General features: G+C 43.2%; 1 protein-coding gene across 2 annotated transcripts in view; it reads right to left on the bottom strand.

Annotated features, from left to right (window-relative positions):
- rasgrf2b (Ras protein-specific guanine nucleotide-releasing factor 2b) overlaps positions 1–26,399 on the bottom strand; it is a 115,580-nt gene that overhangs the window by 50,011 nt on the left and 39,170 nt on the right. For both annotated transcript variants that reach the window (XM_047381156.1, XM_047381157.1), the window contains exons 2-3: positions 9,475–9,581; positions 911–1,058 (exon numbers count right to left, since the gene is read on the bottom strand). In XM_047381156.1, the coding sequence (XP_047237112.1) occupies positions 911–1,058; positions 9,475–9,581 (255 nt within the window). The remainder of the gene's footprint in view (positions 1–910; positions 1,059–9,474; positions 9,582–26,399) is intronic.

The following is a 26,399-nucleotide window of genomic DNA, read 5'->3' as shown; positions in this document are numbered from 1 at the left end:
GTCTAATTAATGTAAACTGCTAACTAGATACTGTTAACCTGTGTGGGGGAGAAAGGAGAAAGGGGAATCATTTTGATTAACAATGTTGTAAGGGTCTGTTGGGTTTTATGTGTACACACAAACGTGATTTATCGCACAGGGACGGAAACAGGACATGTTCGACGGGTTTGGCTGTCTGAGAGGAGGCCGATCAACTATCTATATTGAAGGCCTCCTACATCTAGAAGTGACCAAGCAATGCTCACACCCACTCCCTCACTGCCATGAACACAAACATGGAAAACAACCCACAACATGCACACTGACACTGATATATAGAGTATATAGGTTTGTTTATATGCTTCTATTTGCTTCAAGCTTTGTGATTTGTAAAAATGAGAGAGAACACAATGCTGTGTGGGCAGGTTGGTGAGTAACAGAATAAAGAATATGACTATGAAACAGAGGGAAAAAATTTAATTTATGTAAGAGTCCTGCTGAAATGCCTTTTAAGGTTTCTATCCTGAAGACTAACATCACGTACAATTTAATAATGTTGCAATGCTGTAAAGTGCTTGGTGTTTCAAACTCTTTTAATACTATTGGTCCCAGACAACCATTGAAAATGATTTGTATCACTGTCCAGCAGGAGAAACGTGCCTTAAGGGTCAAAAGTGCAATAAGAGTAGAGACATAAGACCATCCAATAACTGGTGACTAAAGGAGTTGTTTTAATGGAAAGCACTAAATCTGCTGTCCAACTCAATTTGTCAAATGCTTTAACTCAATTTACTTAAATATTAATATTTTCGAACTTTTTTTTCGAACTTTTAATGTAATAAATTAATTGTAAAAAAACGGCTAAATGAAAGTTTAAAAGAAAACACTTGAATTGCATGTGCTGCTATAGGCATAAATGCGTATGATGTACCTCGGATTTAAGCCTTTCAATTTCAGTGTCCTGGTCCTCCAGCTGTGTGCGGAGCTGATTGGCAGCCACCTTCTCAGTTTCCACAATTTGTACAAGGTGGATGTACTTCTGCATCAGCACTTCTCGTTCAATAATGATGTCAGAATAGCTGTAAAACAAGAATATTTTATATGAATACAAACAGTCCTACTCAGATGTTTACATACACTTGAACATGAATGTCATATTCATATTGGACTTTCATTTATCTCAACTGATCTTTTTCCAATGTGAAATGACCACAAGGTGAACAATAACTTTTTAAAACAGGTCCATCGTAAAAAAAAAAAATCTAACCTTTATCAGATTCTGAAATTACTGAAATCTTTATAGTAAAAAAGATGACAAAATGGTAATATTGGCAATTCTTTTTCCCCAAGTCCAGTCTTAAGTCTCTAATGACTGAAATAAACTTTTTCTGAGATAGACTGTGCTGAGACTTTGCGGAGATATTTCAGTTGCAGTTCAGTTGATTCGTTCACTTGGCTGCATATACAGGTCCTTCTCAAACAATTAGCATATTGTGATAAAGTTCATTATTTTCTATAATGTAATGATGAAAATTTAACATTCATATATTTTAGATTCATTGCACACTAACTGAAATATTCCAGGTCTTTCATTGTCTTAATACGGATGATTTTGGCATACAGCTCATGAAAACCCAAAATTCCTATCTCACAAAATTAGCATATTTCCTCCGACCAATAAAAGAAAAGTGTTTTTAATACAAACAACGTCAACCTTCAAATAATCATGTACAGTTATGCACTCAATACTTGGTCGGGAATCCTTTTGCAGAAATGACTGCTTCAATGCGGAATGGCATGGAGGCAATCAACCTGTGGCACTGCTGAGGTCTTATGGAGGCCCAGGATGCTTCGATAGCGGCCTTTAGCTCATCCAGAGTGTTGGGTCTTGAGTCTCTCAACGTTCTCTTCACAATATCCCACAGATTCTCTATGGGGTTCAGGTCAGGAGAGTTGGCAGGCCAATTGAGCACAGTGATACCATGGTCAGTAAACCATTTACCAGTGGTTTTGGCACTGTGAGCAGGTGCCAGGTCGTGCTGAAAAACGAAATCTTCATCTCCATAAAGCTTTTCAGCAGATGGAAGCATGAAGTGCTCCAAAATCTCCTGATAGCTAGCTGCATTGACCCTGCCCTTGATAAAACACAGTGGACCAACACTAGCAGCTGACACGGCAACCCAGACCATCACTGACTGTGGGTACTTGACACTGGACTTCTGGCATTTTGGCATTTCCTTCTCCCCAGTCTTCCTCCAGACTCTGGCACCTTGATTTCCGAATGACATGCAGAATTTGCTTTCATCCGAAAAAAGTACTTTGGACCACTGAGCAACAGTCCAGTGCTGCTTCTCTGTAGCCCAGGTCTGGGGAATGCGGCACCTGTAGCCCATTTCCTGCACACGCCTGTGCACGGTGGCTCTGGATGTTTCTACTCCAGACTCAGTCCACTGCTTCCGCAGGTCCCCCAAGGTCTGGAATCGGCCCTTCTCCACAATCTTCCTCAGGGTCCGGTCACCTCTTCTCGTTGTGCAGCGTCTTCTGCCACACTTTTTCCTTCCCACAGACTTCCCACTGAGGTGCCTTGATACAGCACTCTGGGAACAGCCTATTCGTTCAGAAATGTCTTTCTGTGTCTTACCCTCTTGCTTGAGGGTGTCAATAGTGGCCTTCTGGACAGCAGTCAGGTCGGCAGTCTTACCCATGATTGGGGTTTTAAGTGATAAACCAGGCTGGGAGTTTTAAAGGCCTCAGGAATCTTTTGCAGGTGTTTAGAGTTAACTCGTTGATTCAGATGATTAGGTTCATAGCTCGTTTAGAGACCCTTTTAATGATATGCTAATTTTGTGAGATAGGAATTTTGGGTTTTCATGAGCTGTATGCCAAAATCATCCATATTAAGACAATAAAAGACCTAAAATATTTCAGTTAGTGTGCAATGAATCTAAAATATATGAATGTTAAATTTTCATCATGACATTATGGAAAATAATGAACTTTATCACAATATGCTAATTTTTTTAGAAGGACCTGTATGGTATGTGAGAGCTGTGCCACTAATGGAGCACAAACAAATGTAAATAAAAAAAGCTACTGTAAGTATGAAAAAATAGGTACATCCTTTCTGCTTCTAGATGATTTAAGAAAGAAAATAGCACCCAGGACCTATTAGTCACAGCAGTTTATCATTGGTTAACACACAATGCCAGGAAGGACAGATATCAGCAATGACCTTAGGATAATTGTTGCTGCTCAATAATATGTAAAGGATTATAAAGCAATTTCTAAACCATGTGGATATATTCATAGAAGGAGCCAATTATAAAGAGCTGAACAGCAGTTAATAACTCAACTTGGCTGTGAAAGACAGAGAGGCAGGCAAACTACAGATTACCAAGGATCCTGATGTTCGAAACAGCAACCTCACAGGCATGAGCAGGGTTGTATGAGTAACTGTCATCCCTCTATAATTAAAACCACTAACCATCTGGGATCAAGAGTTCATTGGAATCCGTTGTTGCTCAGTCTAGTTCTGCATGCAACTGTGCTGCACAAAGAAGAAGCCCCATATCAACCCTGCCAACCCTAGGCATTTCTCTGGGAATAATCTCATCTTAGCTCGACATAAATACGGCTGACAGATGTTCCGCAACACGTCAAAAATAAAGAAGACTTTCCTAGTTTTTATAAGTTGAAAGAGGCAACATCTCTGAGGGTATTTTACTGCATTTGAACCCATTACACTAGTGACTTGCATATGTGAATAGATGCTTATGATGCAGAGGATCTGGTGAGCCTATGTGGATCATAGCCTCAGTTTCTTGGTCTTAGCTGATAGGAGTAGCACCCAGTGTGGCTTTTGCTGCTGTAGTCCATGTGCTTTAATACACCCTTCTTTATATTCAAAGATGGTATTTCTCATTCTTTGGATGTAATGAGTGTTGTTTTTTTTTTATTTACTGATGCCTTAAGAGCCAGTCTGCCTATTTTTGTTGACATCTAATATCAACAAGGCATTTCTGTCCACACAACTGCCACTCACTGGATTCTTTCTCTTTTCATGCCATTCTTGGTCATTCTCTGTAACAGTTTCTGAAAACACCTTGCCACGTTCTAAGTCACCTATTATACTATCATGTCAATATGGAACGAGGAATGTTTCCAAAACCACTTTGAATCTATTACATGACCACAGCATTATACTTAAAATTCCTTTAAGTTTGCAAATGTGCCAAAAAACACACAATGTTTTAAAAAGAACCAGGAAACTGTTCAGAAATGTGTCATTAAACACTGACTCCCATGAAATCAGCTTTTATGGCAGTGTGTTGTGCACCAAACCATTTGGTTTATTTTATATTTAGTTGCACAAAGGGTTAGGGTTGCACCAGTTTCATAAAATGCCATATGTTTGCTAATTAAAAGCAAACAATATTCACTGTCAGGTTCTGTCAGGGTCTGGGAAACTTGTTGCCTGCTGCTTTCTGTGCTTACTCACCAGATGGTGCCGGAGCTCCTTGTGGAGGTGTGCAACAGGTGTCGCTCATCATCAATCAGGTCCTGAGGTTTAAAAGGAGCGAGCAGTCAGCACTTCGATACTTGAGTGTTTGCCAATAGTGGTCTTCCTGACCTCCAGGCTCCAGTCTCAGTGTCATTCCTCTGGCAAGATCCCAAGTATTCCTGACTTCAAGCTCCCTCGCTTACTAAGCTCCAGCTGGCTGACTCCAAGCTCCAAACCTCCAAACAACCTGCAAGCGAACCTAGTCCACCCTCCAACGTGAGTACAGAATCCACCACCAAGTGCACTTACCTCACTCTGGCGTCGTCTATCCTGGAAAGGCAATCCAAGCTTGTGTTCTTCCAAACCATTCATCTGAGGATTTCAAGTCCACCAACCTCCCAGGCTCCGCTTCATCTTTTCCCTCCTCTGAAGACTTCCTTCAGCTCCACTCCTTAAGCAAACAAGATCTTCAAACTTCTAAATTCACCTCTGAACCCCTCAAGGAAAATAAACCGTTAAACCTTTTACTGTCTCCCGAGTGTTATCTGCATATGGGTCAAAGCAGTTAAATTTACCATGACAGAACACTCAGGCCAACAAGACCCAGCAGATTCACTCGGAAGAACCATATCAGATCATAGTCATCAGATTCACTTCCATGATAATACTTTCCATTCCCTCCTAGAAAGTCAAAGGCAAACCAACCAGCAGCTCGAGCAGATGGCGGCTGTACTACAACACACTCTGAACAGCCAGACATCCTCGACGACAGGTGGCAGCACCAAGCACCTTCCGCATTCCAGAGACGTCACTTCCCCAAACCCGGAAAAGTTTTTGTGGAGGATTCCTCCTACAATGCTCACTAGTTTTCAACCGTTCACCTCCTTCCTTCCCACACTATGATGTCAAAATTTTATTTCTTGTTGGGTTACTCACAGGCAAGGCGCTTAGATGGGCCGAGGCTCGATTCTCCAATTACAATCAGTTCGGCTGCACCTATGAACAATTCATTCAAGAATTTAGACGAATTTTCTCTACTGAGACAAACCAAACCATTATAGCCCACCAGTTATGGGCCTTGAAACAGAACCATCGATCAGTACCGGAACATTCAGTCGAATTTCGAATCTTAGCCGCAGCCTCTTGATGGAATGAATGTGCTCTAAAATCAGTAATTTTTAGTCATTGAATAAATCACTGAAAGATGAGTGAGTTGTTTTGGAAGAGCCCAAAACATTAAATGATTTAATTGCTCTGGCAGCTAGAATTGACGAACGGATTCGGGAAAGGAAAAAGACCGGAACGGAGAGATTTGCTGTAAAACCCAACATACCATCCACTTCATCCACCCCCAGTCGGCCTTCTCAGAACACTTCCACGTCAGAGCCAGAACCCATGCAGGTGGGGCAGACTCGTCTAACTCCTGAGGAAAGGCAGAAACAAAGAGAATCAAATCTATGCTTGTATTGTGGTTCACCTAATCATTTCATAGCCGCTTGTGATGTGCGGCCAAAATAGAGGGTCCACCGACATTAAGGGGGAGGCCGGTGGACCAACGAATAGCCCCACAATCCCCTCGATTCATTCTTCCGGCAACTTTACTGTTTCAACAGGATTCACTGGAGGTATTTGCATTGATCGACTCAGGAAGTGAACAGAATCTGATTGATCATCTGTTAGTAAAACAAGCCGGTATCGAAACTGAGCCTCTCAAATTTCCGCAGCAAGTTCAGGCTCTAGATGGACGAACACTTCACAAAATAACTCACAGAACCAAACCTCTGGAGGTTGTTCTCTCAGGTAATCAAAGGGAGTTTATTTCCTTTTACATTTTCCCTTGGCTGCAGCAGCATAATCCCCAGTTAAATTGGGCTGAGTGCCGCATAGATTCCTGCTCAACTAAATGTTTGTCTTCTTGTTTACAGTCAGCCGTCTCCCCTAAGACATCTACCCCGGCAAGCGAATACAACGAAGTCTCTGACCTATCTCAAGTCCCAGAGGAATATTACGACCTTAGACAAGTATTTAGCAAAATCAAGGCTCAATCATTACCACCACACCGTCCTTATGATTGTGCAATTAATCTACTTCCTGGAGCACCGCTACCCACCAGCAGACTTTACAATATTTCTCGTCCTGAGCGAGAAACCATGGAGAAATATATTAATGATTCTTTAGCCGCAGGCATCATTCGCCAGTCCAAGTCAACAGTGGGGGCGGGGCTTTTCTTTGTTGGAAAGATAGATGGAATGTTATGACCCTGTATTGATTACCGGGGGTTAAATCAAATCACCGTTAAAAACAAACACCCTCTACCTCTCATGTCATCATCTTTTGAACCGGTCCATGACTCAACAGCAATTATGAAACTTGACCTCCGTAATGCATACCACTGAATAAGAATCCACCTAGGAGACGAGTGGAAGATAGCATTTAAAACTCCGCATGGTCATTTTGAATACTTGGTAATGCCTTTTGGTTTAACCAACGCCCCAGCAGTTTTTCAGGCCCTCGTAAACGATGTCCTTAGAGACTTCCTGAAGATCTTCGTCTTTGTTTACCTCGATAATATCCTAATCTACTCCAAGAACCTCTCTGAATATCGCCATCACGTGAGGCTTGTACTCAAACGCCTCCTATAAAACAGACTGTTTGTAAAAGCTGAGAAATGTGAATTCCATCAACCATCTGTTACTTTCCTTGGGTTCATCCTCGAGGGTGGGCAGGTTTGCTCAGATCCGGAGAAAATAAAAGCCGTCATGGAGTGGCCCGCTCCGGAGCCCCGCAAACAGCTGCAACGGATCTTAGGGTTCGCAAGCTTCTAACGGAGATTCATCAGAAATTACAGTCAGACAATTGCTCCCCTCGCTGCTCTCATCTCCACCAAATCGACCTTTAAGTGGACTCCGGAAGCCAACACCACATTCCTCTCCCTGAAGGAGAGGTTCTCTCAGGCACCCATTCTAGTCCTTCCCGACACTGCAGAGCAGTTTATCTTGGAAGTTGACGCTTCAGACTCCTGTGTGGGAGCTGTTCTATCCCAAATATCAAATCCAGATAATAAACTTCACCCATGTGCCTTTTTTTCCCGCAGATTGTCACCAGCAGAACGAAACTATGATGTTGGAGACCGTGAGCTACTCACCGTTAAATTGTCTCTGGAGGAGTGGTGCCATTGGCTACAGGGAGCAGCTCACCCCATTCTGGTATGGACTGATCATAAAACCTGGCTTATTTACAAACAGCCACATTTTTAAACTCTCGCAAGTCTCGCTGGTCTCTTACAGACCAGGTTCAAAAAATTTAAAACCAGACGCCCTCTCTAGACAGTTTTCCTCAGATGACGTGGAACTGGGACCAGCACCCATCCTTCCTCCCAGTTGCACTGTTGGAACCATCACATGGGAGATAGAAGATCTGGTGAACCAAGCCTTGAGATCTGAACCTGATCCTGGTACAGGACCTTCCAACCGTACATACGTACCCTCCTCAGTCCGACCCCAGGTAATTCACTGGTCCACACAACTAAATTCTCGGCTCATCCTGGAGCTAGTCGCATCTCAGCTATTCTCTGCCGAAGATTTTGGTGGCCCTCCATGCACAAGGACATCAAGGAGTATGTGCAAGCGTGTACGATTTGTGCTAGGAACAAACCCACAAATCAGCCACTTGTGGGGTTACTCCAGCCACTCAATGTACCGTGGTCCCACATCTCCCTGGGCTGCGTTACAGGTCTTCACAAGTCACAAGGTATGACCACTATTTTAATCATCATTGACCATTTTTCAAAATCACGCCATCTCATTCCACTCAGAAAACTTCCCTCAGCCTTCGAAACAGCTCAACTCTACATGGCAATCCTAAAGACATCCTGTCCGATCGGAGTCCCCAGTTTACCTCACAAGTCTGGAAACAATTCTGCTTGGCCCTGGATGCTAATGTCTCGTTGACGTCCGGTTATCACCCACAATTTAATGGACAGTCTGAGAGAATGAATCAGGAGCTCGAGACTGCACCTTGTTGCCTCACCTCCGCCAGCCCCTCTGATTGGAGCAAGTACCTTCCCTAGATCGAGTACGCACACAACTCCCACATTTCTGCTCCAACTGGCCTATCACCTTTTGAAGTTTCCCTAGGCTATCAACCTCCCCTGTTTCCATCTGATGAGAAAGAAATAGCTGTCTCATCAGTTCAACACCACATCCGTCGCTGTAAGTTGCATCTGGGACTCCGCCGTACAAGCTCTTCACTGCACTGCGGCTCAGAACAAATGCTTTGCCGACAGGAGACGCAGACCTGCCCCCCAGTATCAGCCTGGCCAGAAGGTTTGGTTGTCTTCACGGGACGTTCCTTTAAAATCTGTGTCAAGAAAACTCTCCCCCAGCTTTATTGGTCCTTACGTCAAAGACTCTGTGATCAGTCCCACTTCGGTCTTCGGTCCGCCTTCGTCTCCCTCCCAGTCTCTGTATTCATCCCACTTTTCATGTTTCACAGCTAAAACCCATGTTTACCAGTACATTCTACCAGTATTCTTGTGTTCTTCCAAACCATTCATCTGAGGATTTCAAGTCCTACCTGCACAACAGACATCCACCAACCTCCCAGGTTCAGCTTCATCTTTTCCTGCGTCTGAAGACTTCCTTCAGCTCCACTCCGTAAGCAAACAAGATCTTCAAACTTCTAAATTCACCTCTGAACCCCTCATCCACTTACCTGTTCTCACTCTCCATACAGCTGGTGTGCTTCCAGTCACGGGTCCGTTATCTGAAGTTATCTGTTTAAGGAAAATAAAATGTTAAACCTTTTACTGTTTCCTGAGTGTTATCTGCATATGGGTCAAAGCAGTTCAATTTACCATGACCGGTTCAATAAAATCCTACAGTTTGATGTGACATATTGTCTTTCTAATAACTGGGTTAGAGAATCCCCTTGCTAACTGCAAAGCCTGTTTACAACAGAAATCCACCTTGTATGTATGATCTAACTTTATGTACCTTGCCTGCTGGATGGCCTCAACCCATTCATCACACACGCTCTCTTCATCTGTCCGCAGCTCCAGAGGTTTCTGTCCATCGTGGCCAAACACAATCAGGAAGTAGTACTAAGATGAAAAAGAAAGAACGTTTGATTAGAAAAATGTGAATGCTACAACAAATGATAATGTGCCGTTCCAATACATAGCAATAAATGTTTGGGTTAATCAGCTGGCATGAGCCACAATCGGTAGTACATGAAGATTTCAGCTATTTTGCTAGCAAACGCCTTTCCTGTTCATGGTTTTATCCTGAAAGGTTCTTCTTGCCAGTTGGGCTGTACATTATTAATATTACAACAGACTGTTGGGAATGCAATATTTATTATTAGGGATGCACGATATATCTGCATTAACATCGGTATTGGCCAAAGTTGTTGATTTTTTTAACATATAACTATCAGTTCCATGAGTAAAACAGAGCTGTTATTAACAACCGATGCTGATTTCCATATTGTTGTCATTTGTGCATGTGTTTTGGGAGGGAAAGAGGGTGACCATGTGATATTTGTTTGGACATGTGACAGTGATAATGATGCAGTGCAGGATTGTGGGGTGTTTAACTGAATTAGAGAAACTATGTTAGTGGTATGGCTGTTTTTGCTTTGCGTTGAAAGGGTAGGTACTGTATATTATATCGGTAAATATTCACCCATGACAGCAACATTAATATTGGATATTGATATCGGCCCCAGGTTTTCATATTGGTGCATACCTACTTATTATGTGTGTCAAAAGTTCACACTTTGCCTGTCAATAATATATTTTACATGTGAATGAAGTCTCATTGCAGTAGATTCTATCACTTTGAAGCAGGTGATATTGTCAAAGAAACTAAAGTCGCAGAGAAAGTCGAAGGTAGGAATGTCCAGATCAAGACGTTTGGCTCCTAATACCAATCTGAACCATTTGGAATGCTTCAGTAAACATTTTTTAATGCCCTGATAACATTCTCCATGTCAGTAACATTGGTCATTCTTTGAGGTTTCTGAATAAGAGTTCAAAATGTTTTAACTGATTAAAACCCTGTAATATAAACCTCACACGTTACATTTAATAAATAGTAAATGAAGGGAAACAGAGCTTCCCCACTGTCATTTTTGTATAGTAAGCTTAGTGACATTATTCAATACATTTGTCTGGGGAGGTTGCACCAACTCTAATTTATGTGGACATCTTGTTAATAGATTTTCCACAACAGGCTAGCCCAGTATTTCAGGAATTTGTGCAATCTGTGCAAAAGGCAGAATCTCACTTGGAAGGGCTTGTCATTCAACTCTATTCAATTTAGATGTTTAAAAGTCAAGCTGACACCCATTAGGGTCAACAGCTTGCAAACTTAAGAACAGCCATGGTGAGAGTTTGCTTTATTTTAAAATGTTTATTTGCAAAATACTCTCAGCAATTAAATTGTAATGCTATGACGTATTTACAATTAAGATATTTACTCATAAAATACAATGACATTAAAGTTACTATGGGGGTTCGTTGAAGCTAGACAGACTGACAGATGGGCATCGGGCACTTCTCCATTTCAATATATCGAAAAGACTGTGTGCTGTTCATTAATTTCATTACCAGAGATTAGGACTATTGATGGCCCCCTGCTGAAATATGATATTATTTGGATTCACACAGCCACATTTCTATGCAGGATGTGAAAGTGTGCTGGCTTTTACTGGTTGTACAAAAGCACTTAACTTTGATTAGAGCACTTTGTGGAGTTACAGGTCCTTCTCAAAATATTAGCATATTGTGATAAAGTTAATTATTTTCCATAATGTCATGATGAAAATTTAACATTCATATATTTTAGATTCATTGCACACTAACTGAAATATTCCAGGTCTTTTATTGTCTTAATACGGTTGATTTTGGCATACAGCTCATGAAAACCCAAAATTCCTATCTCACAAAATTAGCATATTTCATCCGACCAATAAAAGAAAAGTGTTTTTAATACAAAAAACGTCAACCTTCAAATAATCATGTACAGTTATGCACTCAATACTTGGTCGGGAATCCTTTTGCAGAAATGACTGCGTCAATGCGGCGTGGCATGGAGGCAATCAGCCTGTGGCACTGCTGAGGTCTTATGGAGGCCCAGGATGCTTCGATAGCGGCCTTTAGCTCATCCAGAGTGTTGGGTCTTGAGTCTCTCAACGTTCTCTTCACAATATCCCACAGATTCTCTATGGGGTTCAGGTCAGGAGAGTTGGCAGGCCAATTGAGCACAGTGATACCATGGTCAGTAAACCATTTACCAGTGGTTTTGGCACTGTGAGCAGGTGCCAGGTCGTGCTGAAAAATGAAATCTTCATCTCCATAAAGCTTTTCAACAGATGGAAGCATGAAGTGCTCCAGAATCTCCTGATAGCTAGCTGCATTGACCCTGCCCTTGATAAAACACAGTGGACCAACACCAGCAGCTGACACGGCACCCCAGACCATCACTGACTGTGGGTACTTGACACTGGACTTCTGGCATTTTGGCATTTCCTTCTCCCCAGTCTTCCTCCAGACTCTGGCACCTTGATTTCTGAATGACATGCAGAATTTGCTTTCATCCGAAAAAAGTACTTTGGACCACTGAGCAACAGTCCAGTGCTGCTTCTCTGTAGCCCAGGTCAGGCGCTTCTGCCGCTGTTTCTGGTTCAAAAGCGGCTTGACCTGGGGAATGCGGCACCTGTAGCCCATTTCCTGCACATGCCTGTGCACGGTGGCTCTGGATGTTTCTACTCCAGACTCAGTCCACTGCTTCCACAGGTCCCCCAAGGTCTGGAATCGGCCCTTCTCCACAATCTTCCTCAGGGTCCGGTCACCTCTTCTCGTTGTGCAGCACTTTCTGCCACACTTTTTCCTTCCCACAGACTTCCCACTGAGGTGCCTTGATACAGCACTCTGGGAACAGCCTATTCATTCAGAAATTTATTTCTGTGTCTTACCCTCTTGCTTGAGGGTGTCAATAGTGGCCTTCTGGACAGCAGTCAGGTCGGCAGTCTTACCCATGATTGGGGTTTTGAGTGATGAACCAGGCTGGGAGTTTTAAAGGCCTCAGGAATCTTTTACAGGTGTTTAGAGTTAACTCGTTGATTCAGATGATTAGGTTCATAGCTCGTTTAGAGACCCTTTTAATGATATGCTAATTTTGTGAGATAGGAATTTTGGGTTTTCATGAGCTGTATGCCAAAATCATCCGTATTAAGACAATAAAAGACCTGAAATATTTCAGTTAGTGTGCAATGAATCTAAAATATATGAATGTTAAATTTTCATCATGATATTATGGAAAATAATTAACTTTATCACAATATGCTAATATTTTGAGAAGGACCTGTATACTTCTTAGTTTTAATGCAGTGCTTCCTTTTGGGAAAACAAGCATGCTAAAAAATATTGAGAAACCATATGTTCCCCTCCACCTACATCACTTCCAGTAATCCACCAGGGGTTTTGTTTTTATTCTGACTGTGAATAATAAAATATAATTTGTATTATTTGCATCTGAAATGCTTACTTTGGATGTAACGCTATGAAAGGACTCATAGATACAGTGTTTCAAAATTAAACATAGCCATTAAGATTATGCATTTGCTGACATCAAGTCCCAGTCTCGCATTGGGGTCTTCCATCTCTGGTTTTCTTGACAACAACAGATATTTTATCTCAATGGAAATGTCTTCAGAACAGACTCAATATGCTTCTCCAACATGGAGTAACTACATTTAGGAAGCCACTACAGAGGTGGAATCACATATCACCTAAAATATACACACACATTCTTTGCTTCTAAAAAAATATCTGACACAACACCTTCAGGTACAGTCTTCAATAAACTCATATTTTGCTCCTGATTACGATGTTTTCATGTGAAGCACTTATTAAAGTACTAGGCTAACACTAGTACTTACACTAATTTTCCTCATAACATATTTTAATGTGATGTCAGGTGATCACATATTGACAATACTTACAGGAAAGCTGTAGTCCTACTTTATACACTTAGTGATTTGCTTAAAATTTAAATGAATAGTATTTTAACTGTTTACTGCAATCTAAGTACACAGTAGGTCACATGTTACAAGCAGACAGGATGATGGAGCAGCCCAAACAGTCTGCTTTTCTCTGTAAAGGCCATTGCAAATATCAAAATGGCTTAGATTGAAAACAATTATGAAAACCAATTTTTTTACATCATAAGCACAATGCATTTAGACTAAAATACAGTTCTGCACATGAAAATAGGTTGTGATTTGTTTTATTGACTGGGTCATAAAAGAACAAAGACTGTCCACCAAAAATATCAGGAATTGATGATAGTCTGGGACTCTGAGACAGATAATTTCAACATGCCTTGATTGCAACATTCCTAGTTAGAAACACTGTTTTGACAAATGACAAAGAAAGTAAGGCAGGAAAATCTAAATGTATCACAACAAATATCAGCATTGCATAATTGTCTAATATTGTGCAGCCCTGAAAGACAGAAAGAGAAGATGAAGCAGGATTGGTGTTTCAGCAGTTATTTGCTCACTGAAATAAAACATCAAGTGTTGCCTGCACGTCCCCCGTCCACCAGTCTATTATTATCACCATCAATTAGTCTGTTCTGTGCTGGTCTGTTCCGTCTCTATTGCTTTTCCGTCTGTGTCTGTTTTTATCGATATGAATATCTGTGTGAATTTGTCTTAAAAAACTCTCCCCCACACAGGCACATGCCGTCACAAGCAAGTACAGAGACACACACCTACAGCAGAACACGCACACATACATAAGCACTATGTGAAGTGATAGAAGCTTTTATTCAAATGGTTGTGTCCTGGGGCAGTGGGTTACCAGAAGAGCTGCTATTCTTAGTCAAGGAAAACAGAGAAGACTGAACTTTGCATGGACTTCTGTCCTCCTCTCCTGCTCACTTCATCCATCCATTTATTTCCTCCACCCTCTCTGGTTGCAGTTCACCTATCTTCCCACTCCACCTCCTCTGCCCCGCTCAGCCAGCATCCTCGCTCCGTTTGTTGTCAAAACCCACTCCTCCTCCTCCTACCACTCCATCTCCCTACATCCTTTCATCTCTTTATGTTTCTTTCTCTGAGAGAGGACTCAGTGAACCAACTGGAGAACAGAGAAGAGACGTTTGCCCTGTAGGTTTGTAGATGGGCTTCAGCCCCTGCAGTGAGGATGGGCTAGGAACTGAGGAAAGATTATTGAAACGTGAACATTTAGAGACCCTCTTCCATCTTTATCTACATCTCCATCGTCTTCATCCTGGTTATTATGTATCTGTCATTTCAATTCACCACCGATTGCGTGTCACTCCATTGACAATAATCCAAACTCTGACAGTTTCCAATGGGGAGAGAAGAGGGGCACAGTTACATAATATTTCCTAACCATGTAATGTTTCTAAACTGTGTCACCACCTAACAAAAAGACATTTCCATGGCAACGCAACATTTGACGCTTTAGCTGTATATTACACTTCCATTTTCTGCTATTTGAAGCTGCCATTCATTTACGCTGTGAGGGATCCATTCTGTAATTTTAGACATTAGCAAAAACGTTTTCAGATAGAAAGTGAAAGACTTTTTAAAATCCAGATTTTAGGGATAGGTACATAGTCTCAGTCAAAGCTATCATTATTTACAAAACAAAATGATCCAATATGAAAAAATATTGTGATTATGGGCAATTACTAATAGATGTTTTAAATATTTTTCACCCTGCTCCTTAGATACCATATACAAGTCTGGTCAGAGGTTTTACATACACTTTTTAATGACATGAAACACATTAGATTACAGCAGCTTTTAAACATAATCCACAAATTTGTAAAAGGTTTTGGTGTTGGGGCTTTGGGAAGGTAATTTCAGAAGCTTAATATTATCCTCCTATATATATATTCCAAAACCAGTTACTTTGTGTTTGGGATCATTCACCCTATTGTGCCCAGGTTTCAACCATTTGAAAATGCCGAAACACCAGTGTGTAGACAATGTAGACAATGAAGAGAGATAGTATATTGACATTGACAGAAAGGTTTCCAACCAGGAAAGGATTCCCTTCTCCAAAATCAATACTGTCAAATACTGTGGGACAGTTTCCCTGCCAGTTGTATTGTTGAACAGCACACAAAGGGCGGAAAAATAAAAATGGGAGGGAACTAAGATCAACATCTAGATGGTCTAAATTTGGACACAAATAGATGTTCCAACAGGGCAACCATACTAAACCCATATCAAAACTGGTTTTGGAATGGATAAGACAGGCTGACATTAGTTCATGAAATGGCCCAGACTTTAACTGTACTGGAAATGTATGAACTATGGCTAAAATCGGGTGCATGTGAGGGAAACAAAATAATTTAACTTATGTGTATACTTAAAACGTTTATGTAAACTTCTGACCAAAACCAACAAAACTAAATGTCCCTGACAGTGATCACCCTAATCTCTAGCTCCTCAAGATTAGGGTGAGGCAAGCAGGCCTTTCAACCTCGAGAATTGGAGCTCATAACCAAAGGTAAATCATCCAAATACCACTGGAAACTGCAGAAGGTTTGATTCCTGTAATGCCTATAAATAATTTTCCATTCATTCTTTAGAAGGGTATGAATCTTGCAATATCCTATGTGAGGATGTCTCTTGAGCCCCTTATTGTTCACAGTGTCATGACTGTGTTCTAAAGAACGCAAATGCAGAGCAGAGCAAAAATCAGTTTTAATGGTTTTAATGAGAAATGGTAAAGAAAAGCTTACAAGATGAAATCCTAAAAACTCTGGGAACACGGAGCCACAGAGGTATGAAATCAACCGGCTTGAAGCAGGCAGCACACAGGGTGGAATACAAGAGGAATCAGTGGAGAGCAATGACAACTAGAGAGTATAAGTGCTTTTAATATTCTCTTAAAAAGGCTGGAATATGTTGTAGGGATCAGGGGAACAGCGCTAGGCTGGTTTAAATCTTATGTGTCTGACAGATTCCAGTTTGTTCATGTAAATGATAAATCATCTTTAAACTCCAGGGTTAATTGTGGAGTACCACAGGGTTCAGTACTTGGGCCAATTCTCTTTACTATATATATGCTTCCAATAGGTCAAATTATCAGGCAGCATAGGATAAATTTTCACTGTTACGCTGATGATACTCAGCTTTACTTATCCATAAATCCTGATGAACCCAACCAGTTAGTTAGACTACAAGCATGTCTTGAATATATAAAAACTTGGATGACTTTAAATGTGTTGCTTCTAAATTCAGACAAGACAGAAGTTGTCGCCTTTGGACCGGAGTCTTTAAAAAAGAAACTGCTAAGTAAATCACTTAACCCGGATGCCATTAAATTGATCTCCGGTAATAAGGTAAAAAACCTTGGTGTTACTTTTGACCAGGACATGTCATTTAAATCCCATATTAAACAGGTTTCTAGGATTTCCTTCTTTCATCTCTGGAACACTGGTCCATGCATTTGTTACTTCAAGGCTGGACTATTGTAATTCTTTACTATCAGGATGTCCACAAAATGCAGTTAAAAGCCTTCAGCTGATTCAAAATGCTGCAGCAAGAGTTCTGATGAAAATTAAAAAGAGAGATCATATTTTTCCTATTTTAGCTTCCCTTCATTGGCTCCTTGTTAAATCCAGAATAGAAATTTAAAATTCTCACATATAAAGCCCTTAATGATCTAGCTCCATCATACATCAGAGATCTGATTGTTCCATATGTTCCTTACAGGGCACTTCGTTCTCAGACTGCAGGTTTACTGGTGGTTCCTAGAGTCTCTAGAAGTAGAATGGGAGGCAGATCCTTTAGTTATAAGGCTCCTCTCCTGTGAACCAGCTCCTGGTTTTGGTCCGTGAGGCAGACACCCTGTCTACTTTTAAGGCTAGGCTTTAAACTTTCCTTTTTGATAAAGCTTATAGTTAGTTGCTTAGGTTATCAGGGAGGGAGCCTTCCTCCCTCCCTGTTGGATGGAGTAAGGGGGAGTCAGGTTTAGCCTAAACCGGCTCAGTTATGGTTGAGGTGCAAACACACCCTCCATTTCTGCTACCTGTATGACCCCTTCTCTTTTCCTATGGTTATAATCAGTCTGACAGAGAGAGGTATCCCAATCCTTGTGGTTTTTAGTATAACAATGACCATCAGAGGGAACCTTTGTGGGGTGCCTTGTGACGACATTGTTGAAATAAGCGCTATATAAATAAATAAACTGAACCGGAAACTATCTCTGTAGTTATGCTGCTATAGGCTTAGGCTGCTGGAGGACATAATGACCACTTTCACCCTCTTCGCTACATTCTCACACTACTCTCCAATTATTTGCTGTTATTTCAGTTTTTAACTTTATGTTCTCTCTCTTTTCTCTTCCTAGAAACTACACCTGGCCTGGCTCTGTGTCTACCTGTGACACCTTTCTGGAGAGGGGCATCGTCCGAGCTTCTGCTGGCAACAACTTAATGCTCACCCTCTACCAATGATCCACATGGCCGTCTTTTAGTGTTTAACCCTTTCTCTCTCCTAGACATGGCGATCGACTGAGCTTTACTGTAACTAATTATATGTGGTCTTTTTCAGACTCTAACCTTGAAAACTGGCTCAGAGTTTATCTGTTCTTTTTTTCTAGGTGAAACGACTAAAGGAGCTACATCCATTAACATTTACTTTTCCTTCCCATAGAAAGTACTTCTGGATCAGTGCTTCTTTGTTCTCTTTGTGTCTCTGCTCTGTTCTTTCTCTCAAACCCCGAGTCGGTCGTGGCAGATGGCCGCTCACACTGAGCCTGGTTCTGCTGGAGGTTTCTTCCTGTTAAAAGGGAGGTTTTCCTCTCCACTGTCGCTACATGCATGCTCAGTATGAGGGATTGCTGCAAAGTCAACGCCAGTGACTGTCCACTGTCTCTACATGATCATCAGGGAGGAGGGAATGCTGCAAGTCACTGACTGGATGCAATCTGCTGGGTTTCCTTAGACAGAAAAACGTTTTATCCAATTTGAATAAATAACTAACTCTGATTGCACTGTTCAATGGTTAGAACTAATTGGAATGTATGTACCTGACTTTTGTGAAGTGCCTTGAGACAACATGTGTTGTGAATTGGCACTATATAAATAAAATTGAATTGAATTGAATTGAGAGTGGAGAATGGACCAATGAACCAAGGGAGCTAATCAGAAGGAAATCAGAAGCAGCTGGTGCAAGGGAGACTGAAAGCAACTGAGGGAGAGTGACTAATTAACACAGATGAGCAGGGAGTGCAGGGAGGAAACAAAACTCATCTAAGTGAACAGAAACAAGTAAACAATGAGACTACCAAAATAACATGAACAGGGAGAAAACAGAAAGTACAAACTAAAACATCTAACACAGGAATCCAGGAAGAAACCAACATCTAAACACCAGAATGAATTTAATAAACCTGAATGAACTAAAATAAAGCAAGTGAAGAACATGGCAGTGCTCAATCTCAAAACCTAACACAGGCAGATCCTGACGATTGTTGTTACAAGACTGCTCTACAAACCTCAACAGCAAACTTGCAATTAATTACCAATATAATACCACTGTTGCCAGAGTCATTACAAAAAATCAAGAGTCATCTTAAAGAAAAGATGTACAGCAACTGGTAGCCTGGTGCGCAACACAAAATCTCATCCTCAATGAAATGATTATAGATTTCATAAGAACTGGTCATTAGCAACCCCTCCTTGAACCGCCACCTTATCGTGGTGGAGGGGTTTGAGTGCTCAAATGATCCTAGAAGCTATGTTGTCTGGGGCTTAAATGCCCCTGGTAGGGTCTCCCATGGCAAACAGGCTCTAGGTGACGGGTCTAAGACACTCTCATGAGGACCATTATATTGAGGCACGTCACGTTGCCCAATACGGCGGAGCTGGGATCCCACTCTGGAGCCAGGCATGGGGTTGGGTCTCGTCGGAGCCTGGTGGCTGGGTTTCTCTTCGCAGGACCTGGCCGGGCCAAGCCTGAACAAGAGACGCAAGGCTATCCCCCACCACCTGCAGGGGGGAACAGCGAGAGACCAGAGCAAAGAGGATTGGGCAGCGGACGAAGACGGAGACCTCAGCGGCCCAATCACCGGATGATTAGACTGGCTCTAGGGACGTGGAATGTCACCTCGCTGGGGGTGAAGGAGCCTGAGCTTGTGCGGGAAGTCGAGAGATGTCGACTACAAATAGTCGGGCTTACCTCCACGCTTAGCGTGGGCTCTGAAACCCATCTCCTCGAGAGGGGCTGGACTCTCTTCTACACTGGAGTGGCCCACGGGGAGAGGCGGCGGGCTGGGGTGGGTTTGCTTGCTGCCCCCCAGCTCAGCCGTCTTGTGTTGGGTTTTACCCCAGTGGATGAGAGGGTCGCATCCCTGCGCCTTCAGGTTGGGGACAAGTCTCTGACTGTCGTTTCGGCCAATGGGCCGAGCGGTAGTGCGGAGTACCCGGCCTTCTTGGTGTCCCTGTCGGGGTTGCTGGATAGTGAACCTTCGGGGAACTCCATTATTCTGCTGGGCGACTTCAACGCCCACGTGGGAAACGACAGTGACACCTGGAGAGGCGTGATCGGGAGGAATGGCCTCCCTGATCTGAACCCGAGTGGTGTTTCATTATTGGACTAGTCATGGATTGTCCATAATGAACACCATGTTCAAGCATAAGGGTGTCCATCTGTGCACTTGGCACCATGACACACTTGGTAGGAGGTCGATGATCGACTTTGTTGTCATGTCATCAGACCTTCGGCCGCATATTTTGGACACTCGGGTGAAGAGTTGGCCTGGTGGTGAGTTGGCCGGACAGACTTGGCAGGCCCAAGCGCATAGTGAGGGTCTGCTGGGAACGTCTGGCAGAGCCCTCGGCCAAGAATGTATTCAACTCCCACCTCCGGGAGAGCTTTGACCAGATTCCGAGAGATGTTGGAGACATAGCATCCGAGTGGACCATGTTCTCCGCATCTATTGTCGATGCTGCTGCCCGTAGCTGCTGCCGTAAGGTCTGCAGTCCCTGTCGCAGCGGCAATCCCTGAACCCGGGGGTGGTCACCGACAGTAGGGGATGCTGTCAAGCTGAAGAAGGAGTCCTATCGGCTGTGGTTGACTTGTGGGACTCCTGACGGGTACCGTGAGGCCAAGCGTGTGGGATCACACTTCTCACCCTCCCTGGTAAGGCCTATGCCAGGGTATTGGAGAGGAGAGTCCGGCCGATAGTCAAGCCTTGGCTTCAGGAGAAGCAGTGTGGTTTTCGTCCTGGCCGTGGAACACTGGACCATCTCTATACCCTCTACAGGGTATTTGAGGGTTCATGGGAGTTTGCCCAACCGGTCCACATGTGTTTGTGGACCTGGAGAAGGCATTTGACTGTGTCCCTCGTGGTGCCCTGTGGAGGTGCTCCAGGAGTATGGAATCGGGGGCCTTTTATTAGGGGCCATCTGGTCTCTGTACAAGCGGAGCAGGAGTTTAGTCCGCATTGCCGGCACAAAGTCGGACCTGTTCCCAGTGCATGTTGGACTCCGGCAGGGCTGCCCTTTGTCACCGGTCCTGTTCATAACTTTTATGGACAGGATTTCTAGGTGCAGCCAAGGGCCGGAGGGGATCAGGTTTGGGGATCAGTGGATTTCGTCTCTTCTTTTTGCAGTTGACGTGGTCCTGCTGGCCCCCTCTAGCCAAGACCTACAGCATGCGCTGGGGCGGTTCGCAGCCAAGTGTGAAGCGGCCGGGATGAGCATTAGCTCCTCCAAGTCCGAGGCCATGGTTCTCGACGGGAAAAAGGTGGGTTGTCCTCTTCAGGTTGGGGGGGAGCTCTGCCTCAAGTAGAGGAGTTCAAGTATCTCGGGGTCTTGTTCACAAGTGAGGGAAGAATGGAGTGAGAGATTGACAGACGGAACGGTGCAGCTGCCGCAGTAATGGGGACGCTGTGCCAGTCCGTTGTGGTTAAGAGAGAGCTGAGCCGAAAAGCGAAGCTCTTGATTTACTGGTCGGTCTACGTTTCTACCCTCACCTATGGCCATGAACTATATAAGCGGCTGAAATGAGCTTCCTCCGTAGGGTGGCGGGCACTCCCTTAGAGCTAGGGTGAGGAGCTCGGCCATCTGGGAGGGGCTCGGAGTCGAGCCGCTGCTCCTCCACATTGAGGGGAGCCAGTTGAGGTGGCTCAGGCATCTATACTGGATGCCTGGATGCCTTCCTCGGGAAGTGTTCCAGGCACGTCCGACCAGGAGGAGGCCCAGGGGACGGTCCAGGACATGCTGGAGGGACTATGTCTCTTGGCTGGCCTGGGAATGCTTAGGGCTTCCCCAGAGCAGCTGTAGGAGGTGTCTAAGGAGAGGGACATCTGGGTGTCTCTGCTGAGTCTGCTGCCCCCGCGACCCGGTCCCAGATAAAGTGGATGGCGATGAGTACGAGTATGAGTTGTCAATAGCAACATCTCGGACATTCCATCAATAACATAGACGTGGAGAAGGTCCATAGCGCCAGGTTTCTGGTGATTAGTCTGACAGATAAGATAACATCAAGAGAAAAATCCAATGGGTGTCGTGAAATAATCTCTACAACATTAGCACTTGTTTCACAAACTAAAAAAGTTAGACACTTATATCCCAGCCAAAACAACGTTCTACAGAGGCACCACTAAGCATTCTGGTTTTGCAACAGCACAACAGAAGACACACAATCACAACAGGGTAGCGAGAGCTAGCGAGAGAGTTATGCTTTTGGTTTTTTACCTCAGTGATAATGAGTGTTTTGTTGTACAATTGTACATGGTGTAAAAGTTTGTCAATTGCTGAAACACCTAAACTGCTTCATCAAATGAAAATGTGCCACCCATTCAAAAGACTATAATGATATTGAAAGATTAGCTAATAACATCACTTCCAATGCTCACCCTGCTCTGAATCATGAATACAGGCAGATACCATCAGATTGAAGGTGCAGGGTTCCACATTTTAATGAGGTTAAACTGAAAAATGTACTTCAGTCAATACTGAAACTAAACATGCAACATTAACCAGTGTTGAATGCCATCATCTGCTCATCTTACATTTGTACTGCGTGTGTACCCGTGTCTGTGAACAATAGTGCTGTGATGCAAGACAAGTTTTAGAATTGTTCTGCCAATAAAACAATATCATATTGTATCCTACAGGGGTTGGACAATGAAACTGAAACACCTGTCATTTTAGTGTGGGAGGTTTCATGGCTAAATTGGACCAGCCTGGTAGCCAGTCTTCATTGATTGCTCATTGCACCAGTAAGAGCAGAGTGTGAAGGTTCAATTAGCAGGGTAAGAGCACAGTTTTGCTCAAAATATTGAAATGCACACAACATTACGGGTGACATACCAGAGTTCAAAAGAGGACAAATTGTTGGTGCACGTCTTGTTGGCGCATCTGTGACCAAGACAGCAAGTCTTTGTGATGTATCAAGAGCCACGGTATCCAGGGTAATGTCAGCATACCACCAAGAAGGACGAACCACATCCAACAGGATTAACTGTGGACGCAAGAGGAAGCTGTCTGAAAGGGATGTTCGGGTGCTAACCCGGATTGTATCCAAAAAACATAAAACCACGGCTGCCCAAATCACGGCAGAATTAAATGTGGACCTCAACTCTCCTGTTTCCACCAGAACTGTCCGTCGGGAGCTCCACAGGGTCAATATACATGGTCGGGCTGCTATAGCCAAACCTTTGGTCACTCATGCCAATGCCAAACATCGGTTTCAGTGGTGCAAGGAGCGCAACTCTTGGACTGTGGACAATGTGAAACATGTATTGTTCTCTGATGAGTCCACCTTTACTGTTTTCCCCACATCCGGGAGAGTTATGGTGTGGAGAAGCTCCAAAGAAGCGTACCACCCAGACTGTTGCATGCCCAGAGTGAAGCATGGGAGTGTATCAGTGATGGTTTGGGCTGCCATATCATGGCATTCCCTTGGCCCAATACTTGTGCTAGATGGGTGCGTCACTGCCAAGGACTACCGAACCATTCTTGGGGACCATGTGCATCCAATGGTTCAAACATTATATCCTGAAGGTGGTGCCGTGTATCAGGGTGACAATGCACCAATACACACAGCAAGACTGGTGAAAGATTGGTTTGATGAACATTAAAGTGAAGTTGAACATCTCCCATGGCCTGCACAGTCACCAGATCTAAATATTATTGAGCCAACACTCTGGATGAGCTAAAGGCCGCTATCGAAGGATCCTGGGCCTCCATAAGACCTCAGCAGTGCCACAGGCTGATTGCCTCCATGCCACGCCACATTGAAGCAGTCATTTCTGCAAAAGGATTCCCGACCAAGTATTGAGTGCATAACTGTACATGATTATTTGAAGGTTGACGTTTTTTGTATTAAAAACACTTTTCTTTTATTGGTCGGATGAAATATGCTAATTTTGTGAGATAGGAATTTTGGGTTTTCATGAGCTGTATGCCAAAATCATCCGTATTAAGACAATAAAAGACCTGAAATATTTCAGTTAGTGTGCAATGAATCTAAAATATATGAATGTTAAATTTTCATCATGACATTATGGAAAATAATGAACTTTATCACAATATGCTAATATTTTGAGAAGGACCTGTATCATTAATACAATAATGCAATATAAAATACATTTTGAATAGTTTGGTAAAGGAACAATGAATTTATAGTAATAATACAAACATTTTATCACGGCCTGAGACAGAGAACCCAAATTCAGCCAAACACAAAGTGAAAAGTTAAAAGGTTTATTCAGTAACTCAGGATCAGAAAGCAGGAGAGCAGCAGTCAGCTTCCACGAATCACTGAGGACAGAGAGACGAGTTAGTGGCTGAATAAAACTCAGGACTTGCAAAGAGTTAGATAAAGCCACTAACCTTCTCAGTCTGGTGTTGGAAGTATGATTATTGATCATGTAATCTTGATCAATAATTATAATTAAAAATCATAATTTGACTAAATCAACTTCTTAACCACAATCCTCATTTATGAATCGAGACCAGAGATGTTTCTGGTGTTGTAATTGTGGTTCAACGCCTTTGACAATTACAACCGTTAAATACTCCGTAATAATTAATAACTATTGCTGGAGATGTCACGGTTTAATCGACCGTTTCTGCCGAAACGTGTGGAGCTTTAACCTTATCTTGACTGACGTATCACTTTTGCACACAATGAACACAAAACGCCTTCTGTTACCATCTATGTGAATATTTATTAATCTTCACTAACTCAACATGCAAAGTTCTACATAACAAGGGTAACACATCTAACTAAGCAAAAATAAAGCAAACAGCAGTGGGTGTGTATTGAATCAACCAGCAGTTATGGCAAAAAAAAAAGAAGGAATGAGAATATGAAAAAGGGGTGTGGTGGCGAGTGGAGGTGGGGCGCAGCTCCACTGTAACTCAGTGATGTCCAATCATAAAACCCCCAACTCCTTAGCACACAAAGAGTTATAAAACTTTTGGCGGCAAGCTAGCGAGCAGTGAGATTGGAGACAAAGGAAAATGGGGAATTTCACCATGAGGTTATTTTAACAGTCCAGTCTCACAGCGCACCTGCGCTGACTCTCAGATGGTAAAACACGCCCAGAGCTAGGAGCGCAGCGGCTTCAGACATCAACACAGTACATCAAAGTCTCAATAAACAAGGTTACATGCACATATCATTCAGAACACATTAGATTCTGACTGCACTAAAAATCTCCTCTACCCTGCCCGGCTATTCCTAATAAAGAAATAAAAGATTAAAATAAAGGATGGGTTTTACTTGGTGAAGTTTCCTTCTGGGGCAGCGAGTGAGAGAAAAAAAAAGGGGGTGAAGCGTTGCTGTGCATCCGCAGTTAAACTCCAAGAAAGCGGTCAGTCCTCGTCCTTTGGCCTTCTTGGCAAAAAGGAAAAATATGATCTGACCATCAAAGTCAACTTGGGATGAAACACGGTGGCGGTTCGTTTCCTCGAACTCCGTGTTTTTAGTTACGTGTTAAACTCACGTCTTCGATCGGCAAAGTGAAATTTCTGGCCTTAGTCCAGAAACCGCAGTTATGAATTGTTCGTTGGCCAACGAGAGAGAATAAATGAAATCCACTCAGGACTCTTCTCCAGGTGATGCTTCAGATGTTAGTGATAGGGTCACGATCTCCAGCTGAAGGCGGCGTGTTCAACATGGATGCCTCCATATATAGCGCCCTGTGACGTCAGACTTGGGGCGTCCCTGTCATATTAGTCGCAATGTCCTGGATACAAAATGGCCGAAAACACCAGGAGGCCTGGTGGCGTCCCGCAACATGCACATGGTCCAATATATTCAGCAAACAAGTGGTCCAACACGGGGAATGAGGCGCAGAATCCAGAAGAGGATGTGATCCAAACAGTTAATGAGGAAGAGTCCAACAGACTGAAGTTGGATTGCCAACTGATCCAAATCCTCAGGGGAATCGGCTGAAGCTGTGACCGGAACACAGAGAGCTGCGATTGTCCTCTTGACAATAATTCCAGGCGGACTTGAGAGCCAGGCAGGCTCAGGCTGAATAAACCAGTGGATTGGCTGGGGCATAAATTCAGGGACAGAAACAGAGTCCAGTTCCAGGGCTAGAGGCGTCAGACAAGGTCAAGCAGAGGCATGAAACCAAAGGCAGAAAACAGAGTCGAAATCCAGAAATCCAATCCAATCAGACAAGGGGCAGGCAGGAAGGCAAAATCCGCAAGGCAAGGCAAGGCAAGGTCAGAGAACGAGATCAGTCAGGAAGGACCGCTGGATAACTACTCATAAATGTTTTCGAAACAGGCACCGTCTGCCTGTCAGAGGGCTGTATATAACTGCAGCTCCACAGGTGTGTGGCATGACGGTGATTGCGCAGCAGCAGACAGGTGAAGCAGATGAGTTGATTGCATGA

This window comes from Girardinichthys multiradiatus, chromosome 12 (genome assembly GCF_021462225.1).
Source record: "Girardinichthys multiradiatus isolate DD_20200921_A chromosome 12, DD_fGirMul_XY1, whole genome shotgun sequence".
Taxonomy (NCBI): Eukaryota; Metazoa; Chordata; class Actinopteri; order Cyprinodontiformes; family Goodeidae; genus Girardinichthys; species Girardinichthys multiradiatus.
Note: the sequence above shows the minus strand (reverse complement) of the source record. Positions and strands in the feature narration are given on the sequence as shown.